General features: G+C 40.0%; 3 protein-coding genes across 7 annotated transcripts in view; 2 read left to right on the forward strand and 1 right to left on the reverse strand.

Annotated features, from left to right (window-relative positions):
* On the forward strand, positions 1-14,439 carry prxl2b (peroxiredoxin like 2B). Of its 2 annotated transcripts, none has more exons than XM_089011114.1 (8): positions 1-174; positions 1,068-1,272; positions 1,716-1,767; positions 2,017-2,080; positions 2,171-2,246; positions 5,273-5,391; positions 6,822-6,866; positions 14,314-14,439. In XM_089011114.1, the coding sequence occupies exons 1-7, from the start codon at positions 112-114 to the stop codon at positions 6,846-6,848; spliced, it is 606 nt and encodes a 201-aa protein (XP_088867240.1). In that variant the 5' UTR covers positions 1-111; the 3' UTR covers positions 6,849-6,866; positions 14,314-14,439. The 2 variants fall into 2 exon arrangements, with proteins under 2 accessions (XP_088867240.1, XP_088867241.1); XM_089011115.1 differs by lacking the exon at positions 14,314-14,439 and adding an exon at positions 6,998-7,664.
* mmel1 (membrane metalloendopeptidase like 1) overlaps positions 9,033-25,834 on the reverse strand; it is a 19,137-nt gene continuing 2,335 nt past the window's right edge. The window contains exons 2-24 of one of the 4 annotated variants that reach the window (XM_089011107.1): positions 20,997-21,170; positions 20,753-20,800; positions 19,769-19,828; positions 19,541-19,702; positions 18,249-18,329; positions 17,917-18,012; positions 17,440-17,558; positions 16,609-16,674; positions 16,399-16,533; positions 15,633-15,722; positions 14,593-14,729; positions 14,412-14,505; positions 14,214-14,342; positions 13,871-13,969; positions 13,473-13,556; positions 13,214-13,317; positions 13,076-13,134; positions 12,882-13,001; positions 12,224-12,357; positions 12,083-12,148; positions 11,894-11,989; positions 11,680-11,756; positions 9,033-10,703 (exon numbers count right to left, since the gene is read on the reverse strand). In XM_089011107.1, coding sequence (XP_088867233.1) covers positions 10,604-10,703; positions 11,680-11,756; positions 11,894-11,989; positions 12,083-12,148; positions 12,224-12,357; positions 12,882-13,001; positions 13,076-13,134; positions 13,214-13,317; positions 13,473-13,556; positions 13,871-13,969; positions 14,214-14,342; positions 14,412-14,505; positions 14,593-14,729; positions 15,633-15,722; positions 16,399-16,533; positions 16,609-16,674; positions 17,440-17,558; positions 17,917-18,012; positions 18,249-18,329; positions 19,541-19,702; positions 19,769-19,828; positions 20,753-20,800; positions 20,997-21,153 — 2,313 coding nt within the window. In that variant the 5' untranslated portion in view covers positions 21,154-21,170 and the 3' untranslated portion in view covers positions 9,033-10,603. Of the gene's footprint in view, positions 10,704-11,679; positions 11,757-11,893; positions 11,990-12,082; positions 12,149-12,223; positions 12,358-12,881; positions 13,002-13,075; positions 13,135-13,213; positions 13,318-13,472; positions 13,557-13,870; positions 13,970-14,213; positions 14,506-14,592; positions 14,730-15,632; positions 15,723-16,398; positions 16,534-16,608; positions 16,675-17,439; positions 17,559-17,916; positions 18,013-18,248; positions 18,330-19,540; positions 19,703-19,768; positions 19,829-20,752; positions 20,801-20,996; positions 21,171-25,834 lie in introns of all 4 variants that reach the window. The other 3 variants (XM_089011106.1, XM_089011105.1, XM_089011108.1) reach the window with 3 other exon arrangements.
* miip (migration and invasion inhibitory protein) overlaps positions 16,459-25,834 on the forward strand; it is a 25,763-nt gene continuing 16,387 nt past the window's right edge. Inside the window, exons 1-2 of the mRNA XM_089011113.1 lie at positions 16,459-16,518; positions 18,263-18,336. The gene's annotated coding sequence lies outside the window, so the exon portion shown is untranslated. The remainder of the gene's footprint in view (positions 16,519-18,262; positions 18,337-25,834) is intronic.

Here is a 25,834-nt window from a genome sequence, read left to right on the forward strand (position 1 = left end):
CCAGGAAGTAGTTGTTTTGCAACAATCTTATGTGACATATTCATTTTCCCGCACACAACCCCACTGCTTTTAGCTGTTTTCTTCATTTTTATTTTTATTTGTTGGTTAAACATGACTAGCATCGATCTTGTTGGCGTCGGCAAGAACTTGTTGAAGAACGTGGACAGTGGCGAGGTAAGAGACACAAGTTATACAAAAAAGGAAACGATATCGAGTAAATTCTTCAGGTTGTATTTCAATTCAGTTTCCGTTTAATTATGTTGGACCCACGTTGCCACCACCACGGGGGCTGTGGAGTCCTGCTGGCATAAAGCTGCTTTTATATTTCATACAAAGGCTAATCTGTGTCAGGTGTGTCTCCGGGGCGCCTTGTTATCATAATTATGTATTGCTCACGTGCATAGAAACAAGCAAGAGGTGGCTAAAGTGCACTACTCTCCCTCTGTACTGAGTGCAGACGTACCCACATTTTTGTAATAAAATACTGTCGTATACATAGAAGTATAGATGCAACTCATCGAAGTAAAGGTAAATGAATATCCATATGTTTCCCTCTTTTCCTAACTTGCACTTGTGATTGCCCAGAGAAACATGCCCGGTAAATAATACAACCACCAAACAAACAATGAGAAATTCGGCTAATAGTAACAACTGAGTAAGTCGTTCTGTTATGTCAAAATGTATTAAACCTGGAATATTTCACTGCAAAAATGTGCTGGTATTGACGGTGTTGCAAAATAACACATTCACCATAAGAGTTGGAAAGTAGAATTCTAATAATTTGGTTTTTGTTTTCTCATTGTTTCTCACAAGATGAGAACAATTATATCATTGATGTCATGAACATTATATGTATCATTGTTTGATGTGATGCCTGTTTTGACAAAATAAATGGTTGAAAGTTTTCTCATGTAGTGAGTACAAGTGTATACAGTAGTCATTGCAAAATAAATACCATAGTACATTGAAAAAAATGTATCTATTTAAAGATACTAACACAATATTTGTATCTTCCACCATTGGGAATGAAAGCCAATTATGTATGATTTGTGCTTTCTTTTTGTCAGAGTGTGGAGCTACAGTCACTGTGGCAAGACGGACCAGTGGTCTTGTTCTTCCTGCGACGCTTTGGGTGTCAGGTGTGCCGATGGACGGCGGCCGAGATCAGCAAGCTGGAGCCTGACCTGAGTGCCAACGGCGTGGCACTCGTCGGCATCGGGCCTGAGGAGTTTGGCTTTGAAGAGTTCAAAAAGTTGGGGTTCTTTAAAGGATGTAAGCCTTATTCACAGGACACATTTGTGGCTCGGTAATTCAAAAGTAAGATTTTGCCACCATCTTAGTTCTAAGGAACGTCGTTGACTATGCATGAAAAATGTAGCCTTGAAATTCTTATGAATTCTGTTTTCCTAAATGGTGAACATCATTGCAAAATTCCACAAAGGAAAACAAATAATTTTGTGTTGTAACCAGTTAGAACTTCTTTGTTACAGCTGCGGCAGTTGGAAAATCATTCTAAATAAAAATGTATTGCTTTTAGGGAACAATTCACAAATAGCGTCGTAATACAACATAATACAAAAAAGAAATCACATGTCCTTTAAGGAAAATGACCACTTAATGAATATATTATATGTTTGTATCTCTACGTTTTTATTACACTGCCCCAAAGTGACTCTTATAACATAAATAACCGCATTTTCCCCCCTTCTTATTAGCAATCTATGTTGACGAGCAAAAGAAATGCTACAAGGATTTGGGCTTCAAAAGGTGGGTCAATCCAGTTTTACCTTGACCACGACACTTTACATTTGGAGTCACAAGAAGTCAACATTATTGACCTGTACTTTTACAAGTTTCTGAAATGAAATACATACTTAGCCTGATGTCAAATATTTGCTCGAGAAACAAAGCTAAACCGTGTCTGCAAAAGCCAGTGATTTCATCACACTACCACTTTATTAAACATTGCACAGTCACTCACTGCTCACTAATGCTCCACTTTTGTAAACTTACCAGGTATACAGCATTGAGCGTGGTTCCCGCTGCGCTGGGAAAGAAAGTACGAGAAGTAACTTCAAAGGTAGCTGCGTAGAGTTACATGATGTTGTGATTCTTCCACCGCTGCCGTAACATACAATGACCTCCTTTGCTGCTCCTTCATACGATGCAGGCCAACGCTGACGGGATTCAGGGCAACTTTTCAGGCGACCTGCTCCAGAGTGGAGGCATGCTCATCGTAGCCAAAGGTACATTACAACGATTCGAGTTAAGAAAAAAAGGTTTCCCACAGGAAAGATTCTAAATTGAGTTCATTCGTTATGACATTAAAAGTACATCATACATCTTTACTACTAGTACCGCCAAATTAGCATATTCATTCATAAAATATGTATGAAAAACAAAAAAAGTCAACCACTGTAACAAGTTAGCAAGTAAAAAGATGTAATTTTTAAAGTGTTAGTGAAGTTAAAATTTTCAGTTCCAAGAATATGTGCTATGCGCCCCCCATCGTCAAAACACGGCATTCTGAATAAGGGACTTATGAAGGCATAGTTATAGCATTTAATGATATACACTAATTTCAAGTCCATCCAGAAGGGGGCAGTAATGTTCCATATAAAGCGAGAGTGTAAATTAATAAGTTTTTTTTTTTTTTTTTTTTTTCAAAATCGGCGTCGTGTCCATCTTTTTGTGACGACCCTACAAGAAAAAATTTTACTTTTGCTTATAATATAGTGGCGAATATGTTATTTTGGAAGCATTCATTGAATAAAATTCCTAAAAATGCCCCAGCAACTGTGTTTGCCACTTTTGGTATTATGTTCTCTAACAAGTAGTGATGGTAAACTATATTCAGTAAACCTCCACTGGCTGCCAATCCACTTTAGAGTTAAGTACAAGATGCCGCATTAAGATTCTTCTTTTCAAGTATTAAACTGGTCTCACCCTGCCTTACGTCTCCGAGACTCGGACAGTGTTCACTGACTTCATGGGCGATTTCATGATGCCGTGCGAAATGTGAATCTTGGCAAAGTAGAGGTTGGATTTTTAGGGGATTGGGGCTCCATCTTTCTATTGAAGCCAAACAACTCTTCTCTCACCACAATGTCTTGCGTTTTGAGGACTAAAAGATGAATGATTGGATTGGCCTTTATTAGTCTCACAGTGGAGAAATTTACATTTCACAGCAGTAAAGGGATGAAAGAAAGAAGTAGAAAAACAAAATACAGGAGCTGCTGTAAAGGCAGCCACTCTCGTGGCGCCATCTTGAAGTAAAACAAAACGAAATAGCAAATAATGTGACACAACACAAAAGACACAGATAGTCATTCAATTATAAGCACTTTCTGCACCCTCTTTGTTGTATGAAGCAGTTCTAGATGAAAGAGGAGCGAATCAAAGCTTCATTTTCACCAATGTATCAGGGACGTCATGGTGAAATGTGCATGTGTGCTACAAGCTAAATGTTGAAAGCAAACACGAAGCTGTGGCATCCATTGACGAAAAGAGACTGTCTCAAATCTCCTGTCCCACGTAAATTCGCTTCAATTCCAAGCCGCGACAGATCCACATACTTATCAGCCCTCTGTGCTGATGCTCCTTTATTTGTCATGGCAACAAACTTGGACTGTTCTGATGAAGGTAACCCATTTTAAATTAAAATAAAGTAGACTTTTTGTTGTGTGCCGCCGAGGCCAGAGCATGCGCTGCTCACATTAATTTCTCAACCCAGCATATAATCAGTAACTCGTGCTTGATCTGTTTCCTTGTGCTACCGCATGCTGCGGCCTCATATACACACTCCATTTTTTCAGACAGTCCGAACAGCCAACTATTTATCTGACCAGTCTGAATAAACCAATGAGCCATACTTTTTTATTTATTTGATGGCCCGGTGGTCCATTGGTTAGCGCAGGGGTCGGCAACCTTTACGACTCAAAGAGCCATTAGGACCCATTTCCCACAGAAAAGAAAACACTGGGAGGCACAAAATCCTTTTGACATTTAAAATGAAGACAACGCTGAATCTTTTCATCATTGTTTTTTACCTTTATATATGCATAAACAAACTATAGTGTGTTGCGTTTATGAATCAATGAACTGTTACAGAGAAGCGAAATTACATTTCTGCACGCAACAAAAACATTTTAAACTCCGAAAAAAAGACGTTGGGTTGAAGATTACTTTCAAATATAATACTCAATGTCTATTTGAAAAAAAAAGAATATTTGCAAAATGTCAAATACAATATTTATCACCTGGTTAATGTGATTTCTGCTCCTGCACCTCTGCGCACAGCCTCTGCACATCAGGGCTGTATGACGTTACCTTCATCTTCACACAGGACTGTAAGCTGTCGTCTGTCAGGCATGAGCGATGTCTGTTTTTAAGGCGAACGAATCTGCCCACGTATCATTAAACGTTCTGTTTTCTTCAGACACTTTCTTTTCTTAGATTTATCCATAGTTGGCCTACCTGGGGGTCGAAAAACTCAAGAAATCGTGCGCAATTTGGCGGGTGTGACCGGATATACGTCCATTGTCGATGGTTGTGACGTATATTATAAGCGACAAAAAAATTGAGGTGATTGGGGTGAAAGAGCCACATGCGGCTCCGGAGCCGCGGGTTGCCGACGCCTGGGTTAGCGTGTCGATCTCCATTGCAAAGGTACATAGTCCAATTCCAGCTCCTGTTGCAACACACCTGATTCAAATGAACAGGTTAACTGGACATGGGGAAAGTCGTTTAGATTGCACTAACTGCGCAACTGTCCATGTTTTTATGTTCTTGTTGTGTTTATTATTTGGCTTTGTGTTGACTATTATGTGAAGCGTTTTGTTACAGCTGCAGCTATCGTGAAAGTGCTATATATAATCAAGATGTATTGTATTTGTATTCTATTCTATTGTATTGTCTGTGTAAATACACACTCACATTAATGCCGTGAGTTTGTGTTACTTCCGGGTTGAGTCAATGCTGACGCAAATGGCTCCCGCTGCTCACCCGCAAAAAAAATGTTCTTATCCTGTGAATTTAAAGTGTCCTTGAGAGTTTTGAAAGGCGCTTAGAAATAAAATATATCATTACTATTATTAGTATGATGATGATGATGATTATTATTATTGTTGTAATTATAATAAAGCCGTAAGGAGCAGTGACTCTGACAGCTTGATGTATTACGCCTTTCGACAGGTCAGTTTTCGTCAGTTCGCTGTATTCCTTCAAAGTTAAGGAATCGATCACATCCGATATACCTTTTCTGATCCCCAAGGTGGGGAAAAGACCTTGCTGCACTTCATCCAAGACTCCCCGGGAGACTATGTCCCTTTGGAGGACATTGCAAAAGCGTTGTCCATTTCATCCAATGCGAAAGAGGGACAGAGGCCCGTGGTAAGACACATTATTGTTTTTCTCTCCTGTCATTGTCAACTGTCATTGTGGATTTCCTAGACAGGACTTTCCCAGCGTGGGTTTAAATGGAAGAGCAGGAGAAACATGTGTTTAACAACCCACACGTCAGTCTCGTGATATTTGACGTCAGCACTATCGCGTGCATCCACCCGGCCTCCCCACGGAAAATAGCACGGTCGTAACCGACTCGTCACAGCCCATCAGACCACAAAAACTGGAAATGACTTCAATTGATTTGGCCCATCATATCCATGATACGCTAGATCAGGGGTGTCAAACATATGGCCCGTGGGCCGGATCAGGCCCCCACGGAGGTTTGATCAGGCCCGCAGGATAATTTAAAAGTGGAAAAATGCACGAACGCCACAGAATTCATATTTTTAATGAGGTGCAATTCAAGGATTGTCCACTAGGGGCAGAGTGGTGCTTTTCAACCGCGGTTTCAACACCCTCATTAGCCAAAATGTCATTATCCATGCAGAGAAAAGTAGATAAGGAGTGTAGAATTTTGAATGAAAAATGGACCTCGTCATATTTTTTTACAGAGATGCATGGGAAACCTTCGTGCTTGATGTGTTTTCAAGTTTTGGTATTTCGTTTATTTATAGAAGAGGATGCACAAAACCGGGTTAGATAGAGGACATTGATTCGCTGTGGGGATCCCTGATGGGAAAAGCCGAAAGGAAAAGAAGAACATAGCATATATGGTATTATTTTAACGGTCCGGCCCACTTGACATCTACCGAGGCCATATGTGGCCCACGATGTGAAATGAGTTTGACACCCCTGCGCTAGGTAGAGAATTAGATACTTCCCCAAACTGAAGTAATAGGATTGAGACAGTTACGTACAGTATGTTCTTATCTCACATTGAGCTGCAGTAACCGGCCACTCATTCATATCCTCATTTTCAAACCAAGAAAGTACATACAGTATTGTAAAGAAATGTTATCTTGAGTAAAATCTCACGAGACTGGTGGTCAACAGGCTTTAAATAAAGTTGACTGGACGATGGGTTTTCTGTTCCGTTATATCCGTGGCAGCCCCAAGTTTTAATTCTATGGCAGTCTTCTCATGACTCGCTTGTGAACAGATTCTCTCAAAATCCGATTATTTGCTTGACAAAAATCTACCTGAACATGCCTTTCTCTGAACAAACACATCTACGCTCAGTAACAAATTTTTCAACAGCTACAGATTTTTATGTATTTATTTTAATGTCCAATGTTTTCATTCCTTCTCCAAAGCATGGGGCTATTTCCTGTTTTTAATCAGCAGAAAGATGATTATTTTCCCCCATTATACATCTGCCATTTGCTTGGTAATGTGGAAAAAACAGCGAGAATGATGTTAAGCAATTATGCTCAACCGAGGAGCTAATTACTGAACGCTATTTGACACCTTTGCAGTGCAATGACGACGTTTGCACACGTTGAGGACCTCGCTCATCAAGTGTGAGTTAAATTTCATTGAATCAAATGCAAAATAATACATTCCTGCATACACAAATGTTTGGATTGCCGTCTTTTTAAAAACATGAATAAAATCAAGGTCATAGTTTCCAATCCCATTTGGTTGCTTTCAGTTTTTTTTTTGTTGGGGGTGATACATATGTAAGATTCTTTTTTCTTCACAATTGGAGCATCATCATTGCAATGTTGACATTCTTGTGTCAAAACACAAAGTGTAATTTGTTTCTTTACACTTCAAATCCTCTATAACACCTTGGTTGAAATCCCTCTGTCGCATGCAAATCTTTCTGTTCTTTACAATTGGGAAATGCAACTACAACTACAGTAAAGTCTCGTTATATCGATATTGGTTATATCGCTAGTACTGCTTATTACAATACTATTTCTATGAACGCAAGGAGAAAATTTACATGCCGCAGGATCAGATATATCGATAGTCCGGTTATATCGATATTTTTTCCGACTCCCGAGAATATCGATATAACGAAACTTTACTGTACTTTGAAAGAAGTAAGACATATTTCCATATTGAGGCAAACACCAAACGACCAAATTACACTTTGTCAGTTAGTATCGCCTATCCGTGCATTTGGCACATGCAGCAGACAAAATGCTAGTATACCCTGCTAATCGTAAATTAACGCTGACAATGCTTTAAGCTACGTTAAAACTGCAGCTCTGCTTACTTGTTGACCTTCATATGATAATGCTGAGAATTACCTAGCACACTGAAATTATTTTGTTGGGACATTCACTTTAATGGCAATTGTTACAGATTAACATCCTAAAAATAGCAATAGTTGTAGAAATCAACTAAACAGCAAGAACATTCATAAAGCATGATTTTAGGAGACATTTTTTCTATTTGGCAAAGCAACAATGCAATCTCATAAATAGATAAATAAATTCCTCTTACATTTTTAGATATAGTTCTGTTTGATATATATATATTGTGTGTTAATATAGAAAAAAAAATACATGGCTAGTGCTAAGAACACACTTTCACCGTATGGATATAATCTGATGTGTCTCTATCTAAGTGGTGTTGTCTTGAACATCAAACAAATACAGTAACACTTATTTATATCGACTACCTATATCAGGGGTCGGGAACCTTTTTGACTAAGAGAGCCATAAAAGTAAAATATTTAGAAATGTTTTTCTGTGAGAACCGCACACACGCGAGCGCGCACGCGGCCATTTTCCTACAAAATGTCAGAATGTATTATTTAAAATAACTTAAAGGCAAAGTTACTGCTAGTTAGCCTGCACACTACTCATTAGCTTCCATACTTGGTTTCTGCTGTCTCTCGCAGAAGTATATTGATGCTAACGTTAGCACGGGGCTTGTCAAAGTGCCACTGACATTCGACTGTTTCATCGATGCTATTGCTTCATTGCAAATGAGAATCAGAATCTTTTTTCTCCACAATGGCGAATCCTTCGGTTTATTCAACCTGAAGTGTATGATATTGTTTTACTCGTCTGGTTTATTTAAAAAGGGTGTTTACCTGTTTCAACAACGGCCAGTATCATCCAAACAAAATTGCGCTTTTTGCCAACCTAGGTCAGTATCATCCAATCAAAATTGCGCTTTCCGCCAACTGCAGTCCCAACAGGAAATGAACAGCGAAAAAGCGAGAATATGTATTTAGTTTTATCGGCGAGCCATATGCAATCATCAAAAGAGCCATTTATGGCTAAGAAGCCGTAGGTTCCTGACCCCTGACCTATATTGTCGAATAGAGCACATTCAGATTAAACAGTCACAAAGCATCCTGAATGTCTTTCCTCTTTCTTTCTTTACTTCTCTCTTGCGTGTAAGCTCTCTGTAGCACAGAAGCAACATTGATCAACCTACTCTATATCACTCCTGCTTTGCTCGGCTTTGATTCTCCTTCCATTACTTGATAATAAAGATAGGCAATAACAGTCCCAGCCCCATTCGTCCAGGTACTTATTGGTGGTCACAAGGCCTTGGGGTCCTTTCATCTCCATGAAATCAATGTGAGCGTCATTTGCTGGCTTGCGCCTGACCATTACACCGATCATATGTAATTGCTTGTGTCCAAAAGGCAAATGAGTGCAGTCTGAGCTTAATGTTGTTGGACTAATTCGACAAATGTAGTCTTGTCGTCTCATTTGCAGTCATGGAAGCTGAGAGAAGATTCGAACGGTGCTTCAAAAACGCTGCAATTTTTATGACTAGCAACATTATTGTTATTATTATTATTTTTTTTAAACAGTCGTTACACGAATGACTCAAAAGTTGAACCTTGAAATATCCAATCCCAGTTCTAACAGAAACAGGACTAAACAAGACAGTCATCGTTTGCTTTATTGTATTTTTTTCTTTAAATGCTGCTTTGACATTTCTTTGGGAATTAGCGATGATAAGCCAACACAGACAACGATATTGACGACAAAGGGAATTTATCCCCAAAAGCGGTCCTTAAAATTGATAACAAATAAAGCACTTTTTTTGGATACACTCATACAGTTGAGTTGACTTTCGTGACACTGTTTTTATAATAATAGGTGGTTGTTTTTGTTGTCTTTTGCAGTTGTTTTTTTATGTGAATCAGTAATTAATAAGTGACGAAGAAAATGTTAATGTCAACACTAAAATAGAAAAGGGAATGTATCGTGAAAAGCCATCCTCTGACAACTAGCGCACGAGTCGTTTGCTGTTGTTGTAGTCTTAGTTGTTTTTTTGTTTGTTTTTACTATAGCTTCGCTTCAATTTGTTTCACTAGTTTTACAGTTTGAACAGGAGTAAGCTACCAAACGTGAATACACAACAGACTCTTAGAGCTCAACAGTCCCATGCACAGATGACTCAAAATTTGACTAAAAGCACGAGTTTATTAAGAAAGCCACAACGCCCTGATCCCAATCGTGACAAAAACAAAGTTGTTTGACATTGTGTGGTGAATCGGTTGTGATAAGGTAAGCCGGAAAATCATTTTGCTACATCGCTTTTAAGCAGTTACTGTTTTTCTCTTACAATTGACAATCAACTACATCAAAGGGGTACTTGTACTGTATGAACATGTTTGATGAGTTGAACTTTTAACCATTTACTAGATTTGTTTTCCCAATCCGCCAATGAAAATTCAAACCAATCGTGGGTCAGACAGGTCCTTTGAACTCTTGTAGTTCTTTTCATTCACTACAATTATTCCCTAAACTTGGAATATGTCTGAGGCACTCAAAAAGCTTCCGAAAAGCCATAGTTGAAAGATTTGCTGACTTATTGTTAAAGGCTGCAGCTCACTTTGAATGTTAATTTATGGTGAAAGCTGCAAAAATTTAAGTCTCAAGTCTCTCAGGTAATTTTCTGCACTTAGGCAAACTCACGGGGCGGAACTAATTCTCTTGTCGCCGCCGATGTTTCCATTACGTTTGCGAGTGCGGGCCCCTGATTCATTCCGCTGCGGTCAAATGAAAACATGAATCACAAAGATCTGCTCTCTAGATTTGTGCGGACGATTCCCAGAAGAAAATGCTTGACACAAAATGCTAGCGTTGCCTCGTGAGTTGACTGTCAAGCCATGAAACGAATCCACGATGTCACCGGTTGCAAATGAGAGAACAGTGACCTCAGTTCATGGTGTCACCTCAAATAAATGAGCCTCTAGCAGGACGGTCAGCATGAAGACAGTGTCTCCTTTCAGCCCGCCGTCACATGAAATATAACAAAGCAAGTGTAAAACTTTCTACCAGACGCGGCACTTTTGCTCTGGGTTCATCGGACTGCCTTTCTGGCACTGGAACGCTTCTGAGAAAGCTTCAAAATTCTGGAGTGAACCGAGAACCCTAATGATAAAAAAAAAAATACCAGTGTGAGTTTGCAAAATCCATCTTTGGAGGCTGCTCTGAGACAAAAAAAAGGAACCCGACACTACTCAGAGAAAACTTGAGGACCCAAATAAAACAAGGGGTTGCTATACAACCTTTTGTTTTAGAAGACACATTAACTATCCTTTACACATGCAGGCGGGTGAAAAACACCAAAGTCCACTGGTTTAAAAGTCATTTGGTTTAAAGTAACTGTCTGAAAACTAACCCAACATCCAGTGAAAACTGGAGCACTCTGAGAAAACTTTACAAACCCAGGACTTCACAGAGAATACTTGAACCACCAGATCGTTGTGGTCTACCCAAGGAAGCCTGGAACCTCTTAAGAAAGCTGGAGTTTCTGAAGAAAACCGAATTGGAGTACCAAGACAAAATTGAATCTTTGAAATACTCGCACCAAAGCATGGGAAGACCATGTAAACTTCAGAAAGAAAATTAAAAACTGAATCTAACTGGAGTGGTACAGTGGTGGACTGGTAGCACACTGGCTTCAAAGTACAAAGGTTTAGGGTTCGGATCCTGCTCCGGCCCTCCAATGTGGAGTTTGCATGTTCTCCCTGAGCCTGCATGGGTTTTTCTCCCACTTTCCAAAAACATGTGTGGTGGGCTGATTTAACACTCCAAATTGTCCCAAGGTGTGAATTTGAGCCTAATGGTCGTTTGTCTATGTTTGCCTTGTGATTGGCTGGCAACCAGTTCAGTATGTACCACACCCCCCTGCCCAAAGACAGACTCCAGCACACCCCTCAACCCTTCTGAGGATAAATGGATCAGAAAATGGATGAATGGATGGATCAAACTTGCAGTGCAGGAGCATCAAACCCTTGACCATTTGACAAAGCTTCGTTCCCAACAAACAACTCTCTGATTTCGCATAATGACTTGACTTACTTAAGAGTAATTTAGCAATGTTGGAATGTATTGTACATCTTACCTGTATTCTAATGGACTGTGAGAGTCCGTCTTGATGGACTGGCTTGCATATTCGGGCCGATATGCACCACACCAAACCTGGATAATGTAAAGTAATCATTTCGCGCAGTGAATGGACCTGTTGTCCAAAAGCACGATCCACGGGTAAATGCCTGAAATTCTTGATGGACTTCCAAAATACCACATATCCCTGTTTAGTTATTTTCTTTGCTTACTTGGGCAAAGTTAAGAAAGAACAGCTGTTTGTGATCCATGTCTAAACCGGGAAGACGAGGCTCTTCGCCTTCTGTTTCCACCCAATTCAGGTAAGCCTGTAAACAAATCAAGCAAAAATTTTCAAAACACATCTCACGTGTCATGTGTACCTCAAAATCATGCAATAATCTACTCATAGCACAGCCCACCTTATAAGCTTGCCGCACCCCTCCGTTATCTGCAATGTTTTCCCCTAATGTGCTGATTCCGCTCACCTATAATGACAAGTCCATGAATGCACACAAACGCATCAGCGGTGTCATTGATTTGTAATCATGAACAAGCCTGACATTTTGTCCACCCGCGAGCTTCCAGTTGAACTTGCCGTACTGCTGCACCATGCACTGTGACTGCTCCTTGAAATGCTCCGCAGAGTAATTACTCCACCAGTTGAGCATGTTGCCGTCCTTGTCGAAATTACGCCCTTTCATGGAAAAACCATCCACCATACATTAATTAAAGTACAGTTTCAGATCTGGCCATCTTCAGAGCTAGATTATTACATTTTGTCACTTCGACACTGGACAGTGACATTTTGCCTCTGTGCATAACCCATCAGGACGGAGCAGTGAACCGCAAACAAAAAGTGGCCGTAGATCTAAGTACTTGGCACATGGGAGCGTGGAGACAAAGTAGCTGCTATATACGGAATACCCAGAGAAAACTGCCATAACCCAAGGACAATTGAAGTACACAGAAAGAGATGGAGTACCCTAAACATCTGGAGTTCACAAAAAAGTGTAACTATTTAAAAAAAATACTTGTCAGTGAAAAATAGACTGGCAAAAGGTGGAGTTCAGAGAGAAAACCAAACTAACCAAGGAAACGTGAAGTTGACGCAGACAAATCGATTCTTCAGACTAAACCAGTATTTTTGGGACTAGTAAGGGATAGGATGTTTTAGGGTCACCTCTGCATTTAAAGTAGCCACCATTAAGCAAGCCTTACCGTTGTCATCGAAACCGTGTGTGATCTCGTGTCCGATGACCATTCCAATTCCACCAAAGTTCAAAGCCTGCTGTTGATTTTTACTAAAGAAAGGTGGCTGCAGGATGCCAGCAGGAAACACTAGCAAGCACAACAAGGTGCACATAAGTGTAACAGAAACCCCGATTCACAGGCATTGTCATTGAAAATCTTACCGATCTGGTTTCTGTTGGGAGAGTAAAAAGCGTTCACCACGGCCGCCCCGATGATCCACCTGAGAAGCGACAAGGAATGTCAAGTATTTCTCCAGACAACATATTTGAGCCTTCATCTTTCCGTGAATGTTAACTTACAAGTTGGGATCCACTGGCTCTCTGAGCTTTTTGAGACTCTTGTGGGCTTCAGACTTGAGGTTCTCCAGAATGTTCTCAAAGTAGTGTTCCTTGCTAAAATTCAACTGAATAGGCAAAGCGGTACAAATGAGGGGATGCAAGTGTGTGTGTGTGTGTTTGTCTATGTATCGATTGATCCATAATGTAGATATATACATCGATAGATCAATACATATTGTTAGCTATTTTCTCCATGACCACACAGTGTCTGTGTTCTTACGTGAGCATACTCTTGGTCCAGCTTCTGGTTACTCTCCTGCAGAATGTGATCCGGATAGCCAATATGCTCTTTGATGGCCATGGCCTGCAGAAGATAACACTACAATTAGGCTGACAATTTCCAACATCTGCATGCATGCAACTCACAATGTCGAGACAGATCTGATTTTTACACTCATTTGGAAAACGCCTCATTCCAGTTTAGCGATGTCTGTTCCCAATTGGTGGTATAACATGAAGGATCTAACCAAGAGGGCACCTCAGAGCAAACTAATATAGGCTTTGGTTGCCTTGAAATCCAATGAAGGTTAAGGAGGCATCCACATACAGAGAACACTCCCTGCTTAGGCATGGCCAAGACTCACATGAGCCCAGGGTAGATGAACAGATAAAGTTTACCTTCTCTCTCGCCTTCTCCTTGGAAGGTGCATCCATCCAACTTAGCTCCTCCAGGGTTTCTACATACGCTGTCTGGATCTTCCCAATGAGATCACTGACCTAAGAACACGAACAAACCAGGATGATGGTGGCAACAATCCCTGTAGTTCATTGATGACCATTCCAGGGTGTCATCCACCTAAATCAGCTGTCACATGCTTAAGTGCTCTGTGACCCTGAACACGACATGGTTTTGAAAAGTTTGGAGCGCTAATCAGTCATCCCGTTTGCCCTTATCTAAACTGTTCCTCTCTGTTGTTTCCAATGTTAATTAGTCATCGGTGAAGAAAATTATGTTCCTCACCATTCGTTTGCTTTCTCCGGCAAAGGTCTCACGTACGTAGAGCGCTCCAACGGCATTTTCCATGCTGCTCTGGACATAACGAACGCATTCTCGCCACCAGGCATCCTCTACTGTGGTACCATACAGAGTCTGAAACACACAAAAATGTGAAATCGACAAGAACTCACTAACCAAACATTTTGTTGTGGCGGAGTCTACCTTCCTGTAACGGGCCCTGGCTTCTTTGAAACGACGACTCAAGCTATTGACTCTGTCAATGACCAGCTGCCAGGTGAGGTAGTTCTGCATAGTTCTGCACATACGAAGCATTCCAACATTGGTGCATTTCACTTTCTTTCTTTCTTCTGTTTTGTTCTTCGCACAAGTGCCTTATGCTAACCGAACGCTGTGTCTGGCGAGGACTTCGTTCATCTTGTCCAGGTAAGGAGAGCCGTAGATCACCACTTCTTCTTCCAACTCCACATCAAGAGACACGCTGGATAACACGCCTTCAATAAACCGTCTCCAATTAAATCCCTGAAATGCAGCAAGAGTTTTCCTTTAAGGACAACCGTATTTTCCGATTTATACGGTGCACTGGAGCATATGGCGCACCCCCAATTTATGGTGTATTTTCAAAGTTTTTCCATATGTAAGACGCATTGGACTTTAAGGCGCACCTTCAATGAACGCCAAAAGTTTTCCGAATGTAATATATAAATATAGAAACGTTTTTCAAATATAAGACACACCCATTATACGGCACTACATGAGAGGCTGGGTTCACGCACTACTTCTACAAGGGGAAATAGAGTTAGTTGCTGCTGCCAGTACATGGCTCAATATTACTTCACACATAAGACGCACTGCCATATAAGGCTCACAGTTATCTTTTGATGAAATTGAAAGCTTTTGGGTGTGCCTTATAAACCGGAAACTACGGTAGGTGTTATTTATTCCTCGTCTTCTGATGAATAAATCACCTTTTAGAAGCCCAACAAAAACCAAAACATTTTGGTGGTAATGTATATTAGGCATCTAAAATGCAAAATTTAGAAAGGGCGCAAATGAGCCTTGCTAAATTGCTAATGAATTTCTGGCACTTGCATGAGAAGTTGCATACAGCGCTCACAACAACTGACATGAATCCAGCATATAAGGTCATTGGATGAACGGCAGTCGCTGTCACGAGGCCTCATGACCATCACATATAATTGTTGTCAGTTACAAAACAAACATTGGAAAATACGCCAGGGCCTGTTTGGGCAACTCTCAAGACAAAGACAGTAGTGTCTAATCGTCGGAGCAGCCCGCTGTCGACAATTCCCATCGCAATATTCGTGTTAATTACTTTCTTTTGTCCGAGCGAAGCATTGTCATCAACTGCTCCACGCCACCCTGTGTGTTATCTCCGTAGGCAGACCCACAGTCCTCACTCACATTAAAGCTGAATGTGCTCTGCAGCTCGTTCAGCGTCATCTTGTTGTAAAGTACAGTGACATCCTGGCGCTCCTCAGCCGGCAACGTGGCCTGGATGGAGAGAAAGCATCTGTGTCATTGTACACTGCCAAACAAGTGCCGTGAAATTTTTACAAGTTGTTGTTCTGCCTGAAAATGTAACAGTGTATCATATGATTGGGCATTGAGTTGATATTTAAAAATGATTACCATATTTTCCGGCATATAAGGCGTACCGGAGTTTAAGGCGCACCCACAATGAATAATGTATTTTCACACTTTTTCAATGTACTGTATAAGACACACGGGAGTATTAGGCGCACCCACAATGAATGGTGTATTTTCAAACTTTTCCCATATATAAGGTGAACCGGACTATAAGGCACCTTCAATGAATTATACAGGTATATATTTTTGGAAATATAATATATGAATATACAAATGTTTTCCCAATATAAGGCACATCGCATTATAAGGCGCGACAGAGGTTGCAGTTACGCACGACTTCTTCTACAGGGGGGAAATGGAGTCAGTTCCTGCTGACAGTAATTGCGAGATCTGTTGTGGCTCAATATGACTTCATATATAAGGCATACATGCGTATAAGGTGCAGGATTATCTTTTGAAGAAAATGAAGGCTTTTTGGTGTGCCTTATACACCGTAAAATACAGCACATTTTTCATATATTTTTTTATGTATTTATTTTTTCATGTATTTATTTTATCCGGCGCTCATCGTCACACTCACATTGGCAATGTCCGTCTCCAGGTCCAGCACTTGCATCATTTCATCCCACACACGTTCATCGTCCTGCGTGCGGTTCCTGTCCTCCCGTGTCATCTTGGCGATGGACACCATGAAGTGGAGGTAGGCCTCTCGAACCTACGGTGATATTGGTAATGGTCATGACAATATATGCTGTTATCAGTAGGATAATTGGCCTTTTTCGTGCTTCACCTTTTTGTAGTTTCCATCATTGAAATAATAATCTCTTGAAGGCATCCCTAGTCCTGGCTGATCAATCTAAATAAAATAAATGACATACTGTCATGTACCATAACAGAATATTACAGTGACATTGATAGTAGGTGATGTGTCAGAAAATTATTCTTTTTTGGGAAAAAAGAAAACATAATTCAAATAAATTCGGCAATGGCAGTGAACAGGGGGTTGGCTTACTTTTGGCTCACCTTTAAAGGACAACCGACGTCTCCGGACAAGTTGTGTCCATAATTTGTAAAATGGCTTCCAATAACTTCTACTGAGCGTATTTTACAAAGATTCCACCGCATATAGCTAGATTTTACGTTTTAAGACTCGCGCTGAATATTCAGGAAGTCTTGTTTTTGAGTTGGTGACGAGTCCGTACGTGACGTCACTAAAGGACCGCCCTTTACCATAAAAAAGACGCATTGCAGCGGTCCTTCCATCACGACAATGTATTTTGCTGTACTTGTTTGGTCTGGGGACCTCGTGTTGCACCCAAAAGCCGCCAGAAGAGGGCGTCCAAGCGTCATATAAGGAATTTATCAGCCTGTGGAAATGGAGGTGGCCACAGGAGGTCGCCATTTTGTGCCTCTTTTTCTGGGTGAGAGATTCTCCCCCAATGTTGCCTCAAAATGGCACAAATAAATTTTTTAATTACAAACATGTATGCTTTCCTCTTCAGAACTATTTGAATCATATTCATAACTGGATGTGTAACAAGAAAGCATATTCTCCGAATCTGAAGCCATTGTTTTGATTCTGCAGCAATGCAAGACGTCTTGCATGAGATGTTGATCTTACGTAAACAATATGGCGCCGAGAATCCCGGTCGTCAGTCCACACGTACATGTCCAGTAACGCCTTCTTGTGATAGCGAGATGTCATTGTGGCCAAAGTGTCCTCGAGGTTCCATTCTTCCTCTGCAGTAAAATCACATGTAGTTTAACCCATTGAGCGCTTACATTTCTATCAAAGTTCAATCAAAGTGACAAACATTTTCAATACAATTCAGAGAAGTCAATTAATATGAAATGTGTTTTTGCAGACGAGTAATTTAGTTTATTTATTTTTTTTTTGTTACAAAAATATTAATTTTTCAAATGTTATTTTTTATTTTTTTGGGAACAAAATAATTCACAGATTGTTCCATTTAATATAGAGCACAGATTCAGTATGAACTATGATCTAATTTTTATAGCAACATGCCTTTTTGGCAACAAAGTTATTCTTTATCACAAAATGATTTTCTTGTCAGCTGGTTGGACATAATGTTATTACCGGAGGTGGCGTTCCAGTCATCAGAAGTCACAGGCCAGTCGCCAATAGTGTCGATGAGACTCAAGAGGGGCTGAGAATCACGTTGCTCGATGAGGCCTAAATGAATGAAGCGCTCATAACATGAGGGGCACCTGCACAGGTCCAATGCATGACCTGTCCGTCCCCAACATATTTTCTTTAAAACGACCTTCATCTCTGCCAAATGTCTTTCAAGTTTCAATCATCATCATAAGGATGATTTTATTGATAGAAATATTAATAAGATTCATCCAGTTACTTACTGGAATAAAAACGATTTTTATTTTTTAGATGTAGACAACTGATGAGCTTACTCTCATTCAAGCAGGAGCTGTAAAGGATTTTGGCTTTCTTGATGGCATCTCGGTCTTCTTCGCTGTACGTCTCCAAAGCACCTGAAAGGCAAGCGACACTCAGCCAACAGCTTTGTCTTAGTGGCAAGTAACGATCACCATTGGCATTGGCGTTATATTTGATTCAGAAGCTTTTTTTCAACTACAATCATGTACAATACAATACATATTGATTTATATAGCACGACACAACGATATAACGACAGCTGAAGCTGCAACAAAACACTTTGATTTAATATACATCAGTTATTTTAAATAATTAGTTTGGTTAAAGAAAGACCAAACTAATGGATCGTATTTATGTCATTTTAGCATTTTTAATACAAATCTGTGATTGTATGGAACTTGATTACTTAAAAAATGTGAAATACTGTATATATAAAACAATTCTATGTAATGAAAATTTACTAAGATGTTTTTTCTCAATCAAAACAGAGCTAAATATAATAAAATTTAATGGATTGAAAACCAAATATTTAAATCTACATATATCTATATCTAATTTAAAACAGATTCTTAGCTTACAGATAGTGTATTGTCGGTGTTCAAATACCTGACATGTTTCGGCATCTATGTATATATGTATATGTGTATGTATGTATGTATGTATGTATGTATGTATGTATGTATGTATGTATGTATGTATGTATGTATGTATGTATGTAGGTAGGTAGGTAGGTAGGTAGGTAGATGAATTTATCAGTAAGTCAATATGATATTCTCATTTTTTTTAGAAATTGCTGATTCTAATTTAAGAAAATAATTTAGATAGATAGATATAGGATATATATATATATATATATATATATATATATATATATATATATATATATATATATATATATAAATTGCTGATTCTAATTAAAAAAAATAATTTGGTTCATTTGAAAATAAACTGGCCTCCAGACAGTCTGTGAACGGTATGTACATATTTACCATACCATGTATTAATTCATATGATTTTACAATATATCATACAGTACAATTTGATAAATTTGAATTATTTGTTTTTCCGGATTTAATTCACTGCCGGGGATTAAAATGAGTTTAAAAATATACAAGACAACCCTTGCTGTCTCTTCCTCAAGGTTAGGTATCCAACGCAGTTTTTTTTGAAAATGTGATCCCATCTTATCAAAGAGCTCTTCTCCCCCACACACCCTAAGAAAAGTCTCCTCTTTAATAAAATCTCCACGGTGCAGGACTGTGGTTTGGCAATTTGTTCTATAACCAATGAAGGGCCACATCCTTACCTTTGAGCACAATCTCCAGCTTGTCTCGAAGGATGTCAAAGACGCTGTGACGCGAGCTGGTCTCGGGTATGACGTGGCGCTCCAGCCAGCCCCCGCAGGCGTACTGGTAGAAGTTATCGCAGGGCTTCACTGACGCATCCATATTCTGGAGGAGCCTCGATGCTTTGGTGGAGAGACATGATGATTGCAGGCGGTGGATATCGGAATAAAAGTTGTATAAGGCCTCACCTGCGGTAACGCAGTCTGCAGTTGTGCATATGGTTTCAAGGTTAGAGCGAAGCAGCTGACCTGAGTGGAAACAATGAACTTGCTACCTTGGAAGTTGAAACACCTCAAACCATGGCCCACTTTATCTTGAAACAAACATTTTGACTTGAGGCTGTCTTCAAATTATTAACTGTGTATGCTTGTGTGTGTGTGTGTGTGTGTGTGTGTGTGTGTGTGTGTGTGTGTGTGTGTGTGTGTGTGTGTGTGTGTGTGTGTGTGTGTGTGTGTGTGTGTGTGTGTGTGTATATGAGTATGTGCATTTTTCCTGTGAGTATTTTTTTAACGCATCTAGTGGATGGGGTGTTCCTCAAACCAATACCATCTTAGGTTCATGCTGGCCGAACAAATTCTTGTCCCAGAAACTTCTACAACCTACTCAGATGAGAGGCGAATTGTTTTCTCAGACAAACAGCAGTCCAGTTGCTATTAATTTGATTCCCTGAGAATCTATTTCACATATTTTCCCTTTATAAATAGCGAGCTAGCTAGCTAGATATATAGATAGCGAGATAGCTAGCTAGCAAGATAACGAGCGAGATAGCTAGCTAGCGAGATAACTAGCTAGCTAGCGAGCGAGCTAGCTAGTGAGTGAGCTAGCGAGATAGCTAGCTAGCGAGATTAGCTAGATAGATAGATGGATCGATGGATGGATAGATAAATGGATAGAGCACAAAATATCTCTTTTAAAGTCATCGGAGTAGGGTAGTGAATGCCCGCCCTTTGACCAAAAAGAACTCCGAGTGAAGTCGGGGACTACTTGTGGAAATCATTTAGGATGTATTGGCGGCACAGTGGACTCTGGTGCGTCAGCACTGACTTTTGTGCGGCGCTGCTGACTTGGCAGCAAGGCGACTTTAGAGCATTAAGCGAGGTGGCGCTTCCCCGCATGATGGCACTTATCCCTCATTGTACCATGTTGACTGTCTGCGCTTCACAGTCGCTCACCTCCCTTGTCCGCCGAGCTCCGCGACACGCTCGAATGCTGGGATTGTTCTGGGAGTGGGGATTAAAACAACAATAACAGAACATTTGTGAGAATGTCACAAGCACAGCTATTTAAAATTTTGTGAGGATTGCACGTAATTACCATTGTAATTTTTTTGTTTTGGTTTTTCCAAATGGTTCTCAAGCACGCATGCACTTTTCCAAGCCAACATTGACAGTAAAAGATGCAATGTATTATCGGTACCTTTCAGCGCGGATGTGTATAGGACTACCAAGCCAGCCAGAGCACAGCTGACCAATAGCAGTAGCACAGACAGACCAATTTCTGCCACCGTCCAGCCACGTTTGGCAGGTTTACTGGATTTCTCCATGATGTCCATTTGGCTTTCTGATTTTCCCATTCTCTTCACTGTAGCTTCTACGATGAAAGAAAAATGGAGGCGACAGCAGGTTTATCCATACCTGTCAACCTCCACGGCTCCATACCCTTACAAACTGTCATATTTTCCCTTACAAAATAATCTTACACCATATTTTTTTTTCTCCAAACGTGTTTATGTAGTTTAACATGTTATATATATTGTACATGTGTTCCGTTATATCATTCTGTACATATTCTTAATTAATGATGAAATTACAAGTGTTGCTTAATTACCACATGAACAAAGCGAAAGTTAGGTTCTCTTTGTTCACCTGTGATCGGAATAATGCAATGGGAAATCCCCAGGCGGCAGAGGCATGCGCACAGTAGCATTAAAGCGCTCGCTTCGTTTGCAATGAAAAAAAAAACGTTACCAAGAGAGGCTACCGCGGTGAACTCGTTCGACTTGATTGATTTGCCGTTTCGTGATAGTCGGTGTATACCCGATGGTACCCATCATTGACAAATGTTCATTTTTCCGTACAGATTTTCTTGTACGTCGTACACGTCTTAAAATGCATAATAAACGCACTTTGTACGGCAAAAACGTACAGGTTGACAGGTATGGTTTTAGCAGATACTCTGTTTGCAGCGGTTTATAAACAAATATTGCTTGGGTTCATGAAGTTTGCTTGCAGACATCTTTGCATAACACTTGTACTTTCTTTCAAAGCGTAAATGTCACATTCATATTTCAAGCATGATTGTTTTTTTAAATTTTTTGCTTTGATTTAGCGTTCACCAAGACAGTCAGATCTATGTCCAGCCGAGCAGAAAGAACGCTTTATCCTTAAGGTCACTTTTGTCCGGCTTGGAACAAAACAAATCAAGGCCTGGATGGAACTGGATTTGACTTGAATTTAAATGCAATGAAAACAGAAGTTATGGAGCTTGGTCCCAGTAGCCTTGGGTAAATACTATCCTGTTGACTTACTGGTAATCTTAAAGGACAACCGACGCCTCTGGACAAGTTGTGTCCATAATTTGTAAAATCACTTCAAATGACTTCTACTGAGCGTATTTTACAAAGATTCCACGGCATATACAGTAAAGTCTCGTTATATCGATATCGGATATATCGATAGTCCCGGTTATATCGATACTATTTCTATGCACGCACTGAGAAAATTACATGCAAACAGGGTCGATAGTCCCGGTTATATCGATACTATTTCTATGCACGCACGGAGAAAATTACATGCAAACAGGGTCGGATATATCGATAGTCCCGGTTATATCGATATTTTTTCGGACTCCCTTGAATATCGATATAACGAGACTTTACTGTAGTTATATTTTACGTTTTAAGACTCTCGCTGTATTTTCAGGAAGTCTTGTTTTCGAGTTGGGGACGATTCCTGACGTGACGTCAGGAACGCCCCTGACCGAGAAAGCGACACACAATGCATATTGTGTACTTTGTTTGGTCTGAAAACATCGTGTTGATCTGTGTTGATGGCGAAATTAGAAGGAAAACACATAAATAATGCGATGTTGAATCATTGTGTGTTGCACCAAGACTACTATTTGATACTAGTTGACATGAATTCCCAGCAGACAAATCAACCCATTTCCAACGGAGCTTGGGCGCCATCTTGTGCATTTTCTGGGACGCTACATTGGAGTCCTGACGGCTCGAATTGATACGCAAGGACGTCTTTAATCGATAGCAAACATTATGCTTTCCTCTTCAGAACTCTTTGCTTGAGAGTTTTGAAAGGCGCTTATAAATGAAATGTATTATTATAATCATATTCATAACTGGATGAGTAACAAGAAAACATATTTTCCGAATCTGATGCCATTGTTTTGAATTTAAAGCAAGGCAAAGACGTCCTGGCGTGACGTCACGGACAAGGGGGTGGGACCTTCTGAAACTCGCAATTTCCTGGGTCATTTTGAAGTAGTTTTGGGACACTTTAACTCATTTTTATTGGTGTTTTGCATTTGACTAAAAATATGTGCGTGTTTTGGGTATTTTAGATGCTATAAAACGTTTTTCTGCTCTCAGTTAGGAAACAAAAAAATGATGTCGGTTGTCGTTTAAACTTGGTTTTTAAATTGGACGGTGTAATATGGTAATCATTCATGAATAATACATCCAGTATTCCAACATCGCTGTTGTGTTCTGAGGAGGCACCAATCTGGATCCATATTTGGTAGAGATGTTCTGGTTCGCAATTCTTGCTACCTGGCTATGCCTCTCGGAAACCTTAGCCATCAGTATTTTACAACCTGCTCTGATACATGGAATTAGTTTTTTGTACATGCCATGCAGAGGCTTGTCTTTCCACGACAGTCCATCTGGCTCCTTGTGTAGGCTGTTATTCACTAAGCAGGTTGTCCTTCGGGGGCCATCCTCTTCGGGGGCCATCCTAGCGGGGCATCTGATTACTGGCCTCTGGAGTTCTATTTCATAGCCTAATTGAGTTCTTATTGATGTTTTTTTTTTCTTTAAGATTCCTGTTGAGGTTATCCTGTTCCATGGTGGGGGGGGGAATTTGGGTGAGGAAGTGTGTCCATGTGTTCAGTGTTTTGGATGTTTGTGTCATTTTTGAATGTGTGAAAAGTTGATGTGGTAAACCCACAGATTTGTTTGGATTATTGGTGGAATCTAGGATATGATACACTGATTCATTTTCATGCCACACTTCAAGTTGTTGTCGTGAACAGCCAAAAGACTGCACGTCAAAGAGTTTAATTAGTTCAACGTGGTTCATTTGACTTTATTTGAGTACCAATCGGAGCTAAATTATATCTATCCATCCATTTTGCAATCTGCTGATCCTTATGAAGATCATGCTGGAGCCTATCTGAACAGTTTTTGTGGAGTAGGCATCAAGGGTACACCCTAAACTGGTTGCCAGTCAATCGCAGGGCATATAGAGACAAACGCTCACAATTAGACAAGAGGGGCAATTTCGAGTATTCCATCAATCTACTATGCAGTTTTTGGGAAAGTGGAAGGATACTCACCGTGTCGCCCCACAGATGTATAATAAATCAAATATTTTATATGACAATGTAGGTTCATTTATTGTTTGTTGAAAAAAAACCTTTGTTGACAAAAAGGAAGACGACCTTGGAAAAAAAAATAATTGCATTTTAACTCATTCACTGCCAGACGATGTGCAAAAATATTTCCATTCCAGTGCCAGGGTTTTTGTCATTGTCACTCAAATTGCTGGACCCACAAAATGTTGAGTCTTAGGACTACATAAACATTCAACACAGCGTTAGAAACCGTAGACTCTCTTCTTTCCTCAGTAAAGAGTTAATTCCTAAATTATATGGGTCTAGAGTTATATGAGCTTGAAATGAGGGCGGCTGTCCAAAAGACAATGCATACATATTGGTTTATATAGCGATTTAACAACAGCTGAAGCGGTAAACAAAGCGCTAATATTGAAAAAAGGGAAATGCTGCCCCATGTGGAATGGAAAAAACTTCGCCAGAGGTCTGACTAGCGCTTTATCGGCACCCCTCGCAATAAAATTCAAAACCCAAACAAATTCAGGAATGACGCTCCACGTCAGTTTTCAATTCCCGAATAAATTCTGGAATGGCAACGAATGGGTTAAATCGCAATTAACTAATTGATCGTTTGTCATTATCATTAAGACATAACAGAATTTTACTTATATAGAAGCTAAAATGTCATGTTTTAAATCATCGCCTCCCTATTCAGTTAATTTAAGTTTCATCATGACCAGACAGTTTACATTTTAAGACTTGTGCTGAATATTCCGGAAGTCTTGTTTTTGAGTTGGTGACGAGTCCTCACACGTCACTGAAGGAACGCCCCTGACCGAAAAAAAAGACACATTGTAGCAGTCCTTCCATCACGTCAATGCATTTTGCTGTACTTGTTTGGTCTGAAAACTTCGTGTTGCACCAAAAAGAGGCAGAAGAGGGTGACAAAGCTCTGTGTAAGGAATTATTATTATTGTTTTTGTTCTTTTGACTTCAAGACGGCGCCCCGAGAGTGGCGGCCTTTCCAGCGGCTCCTGTATTTTGCTTTTGTACTTTCATTTCTTTCATAACTTTGCTGCTGTGAAATGTAAATTTCTCCACTGCCAAACTAATAAAGGCAAATCCAATCCAATCAGCCTGTGGAAACGGTCTGATTAATTCCTGTCACATTTTGAGGTATCTGGGGCAGGAAATGTATCACCAAAAAGAGGCAGCAAATGGCGACAAAGCTCCGTGTAAGAATTAATCAGCCCGTGGAAACAGGCTGATTAATTCTTACATTTCCCGCCGCCAGATACCTCAAAATGGCACAGAATAAATGATTTAATCGATTACAAACATGTATGCTTTCCTCTTCAGAACTATTTGAATCTTATTCATAACTGGATGAGTAACAACAAAGCATATCCTCTGAATCTGAAGACATTGTTTTGATTCTCCAGCAAGGCAAAACGTCTTGGGGTGACACCACGAACAAGGGGGCGGGACCTTCTGAAACTGGCCACTTCCGGGTTCATTTTTTTTGCAGATTTTGGACTCTTTAAGTCATTTTTATTGGTGTTTTGCATTTGACAAAAAATATCATACTGCGTGTTTTGGGTATTTTAGATGCTATAAAACGTTTTTCTGATGTGAGTTAGGAAACAAAAAAGTGATGTCGGTTCTCCTCTAAAACACACACAGGCGCA

Source organism: Hippocampus bargibanti, linkage group LG12 (assembly GCF_051943395.1).
Source record: "Hippocampus bargibanti isolate YZ-2025 linkage group LG12, ASM5194339v1, whole genome shotgun sequence".
Lineage (NCBI taxonomy): Eukaryota > Metazoa > Chordata > Actinopteri > Syngnathiformes > Syngnathidae > Hippocampus > Hippocampus bargibanti.

Bases quoted from the DNA above. Each gene is read 5' to 3' on its own strand.
- prxl2b (XM_089011114.1), top strand. From the start codon at position 112: ATGACTAGCATCGATCTTGTTGGCGTCGGCAAGAACTTGTTGAAGAAC. The intron at 1,768-2,016 runs GTGGGTCAATCC...TAAACTTACCAG, and splicing joins AAGGATTTGGGCTTCAAAAG to GTATACAGCATTGAGCGTGG. The intron at 2,247-5,272 runs GTACATTACAAC...CTGATCCCCAAG, and splicing joins CATGCTCATCGTAGCCAAAG to GTGGGGAAAAGACCTTGCTG.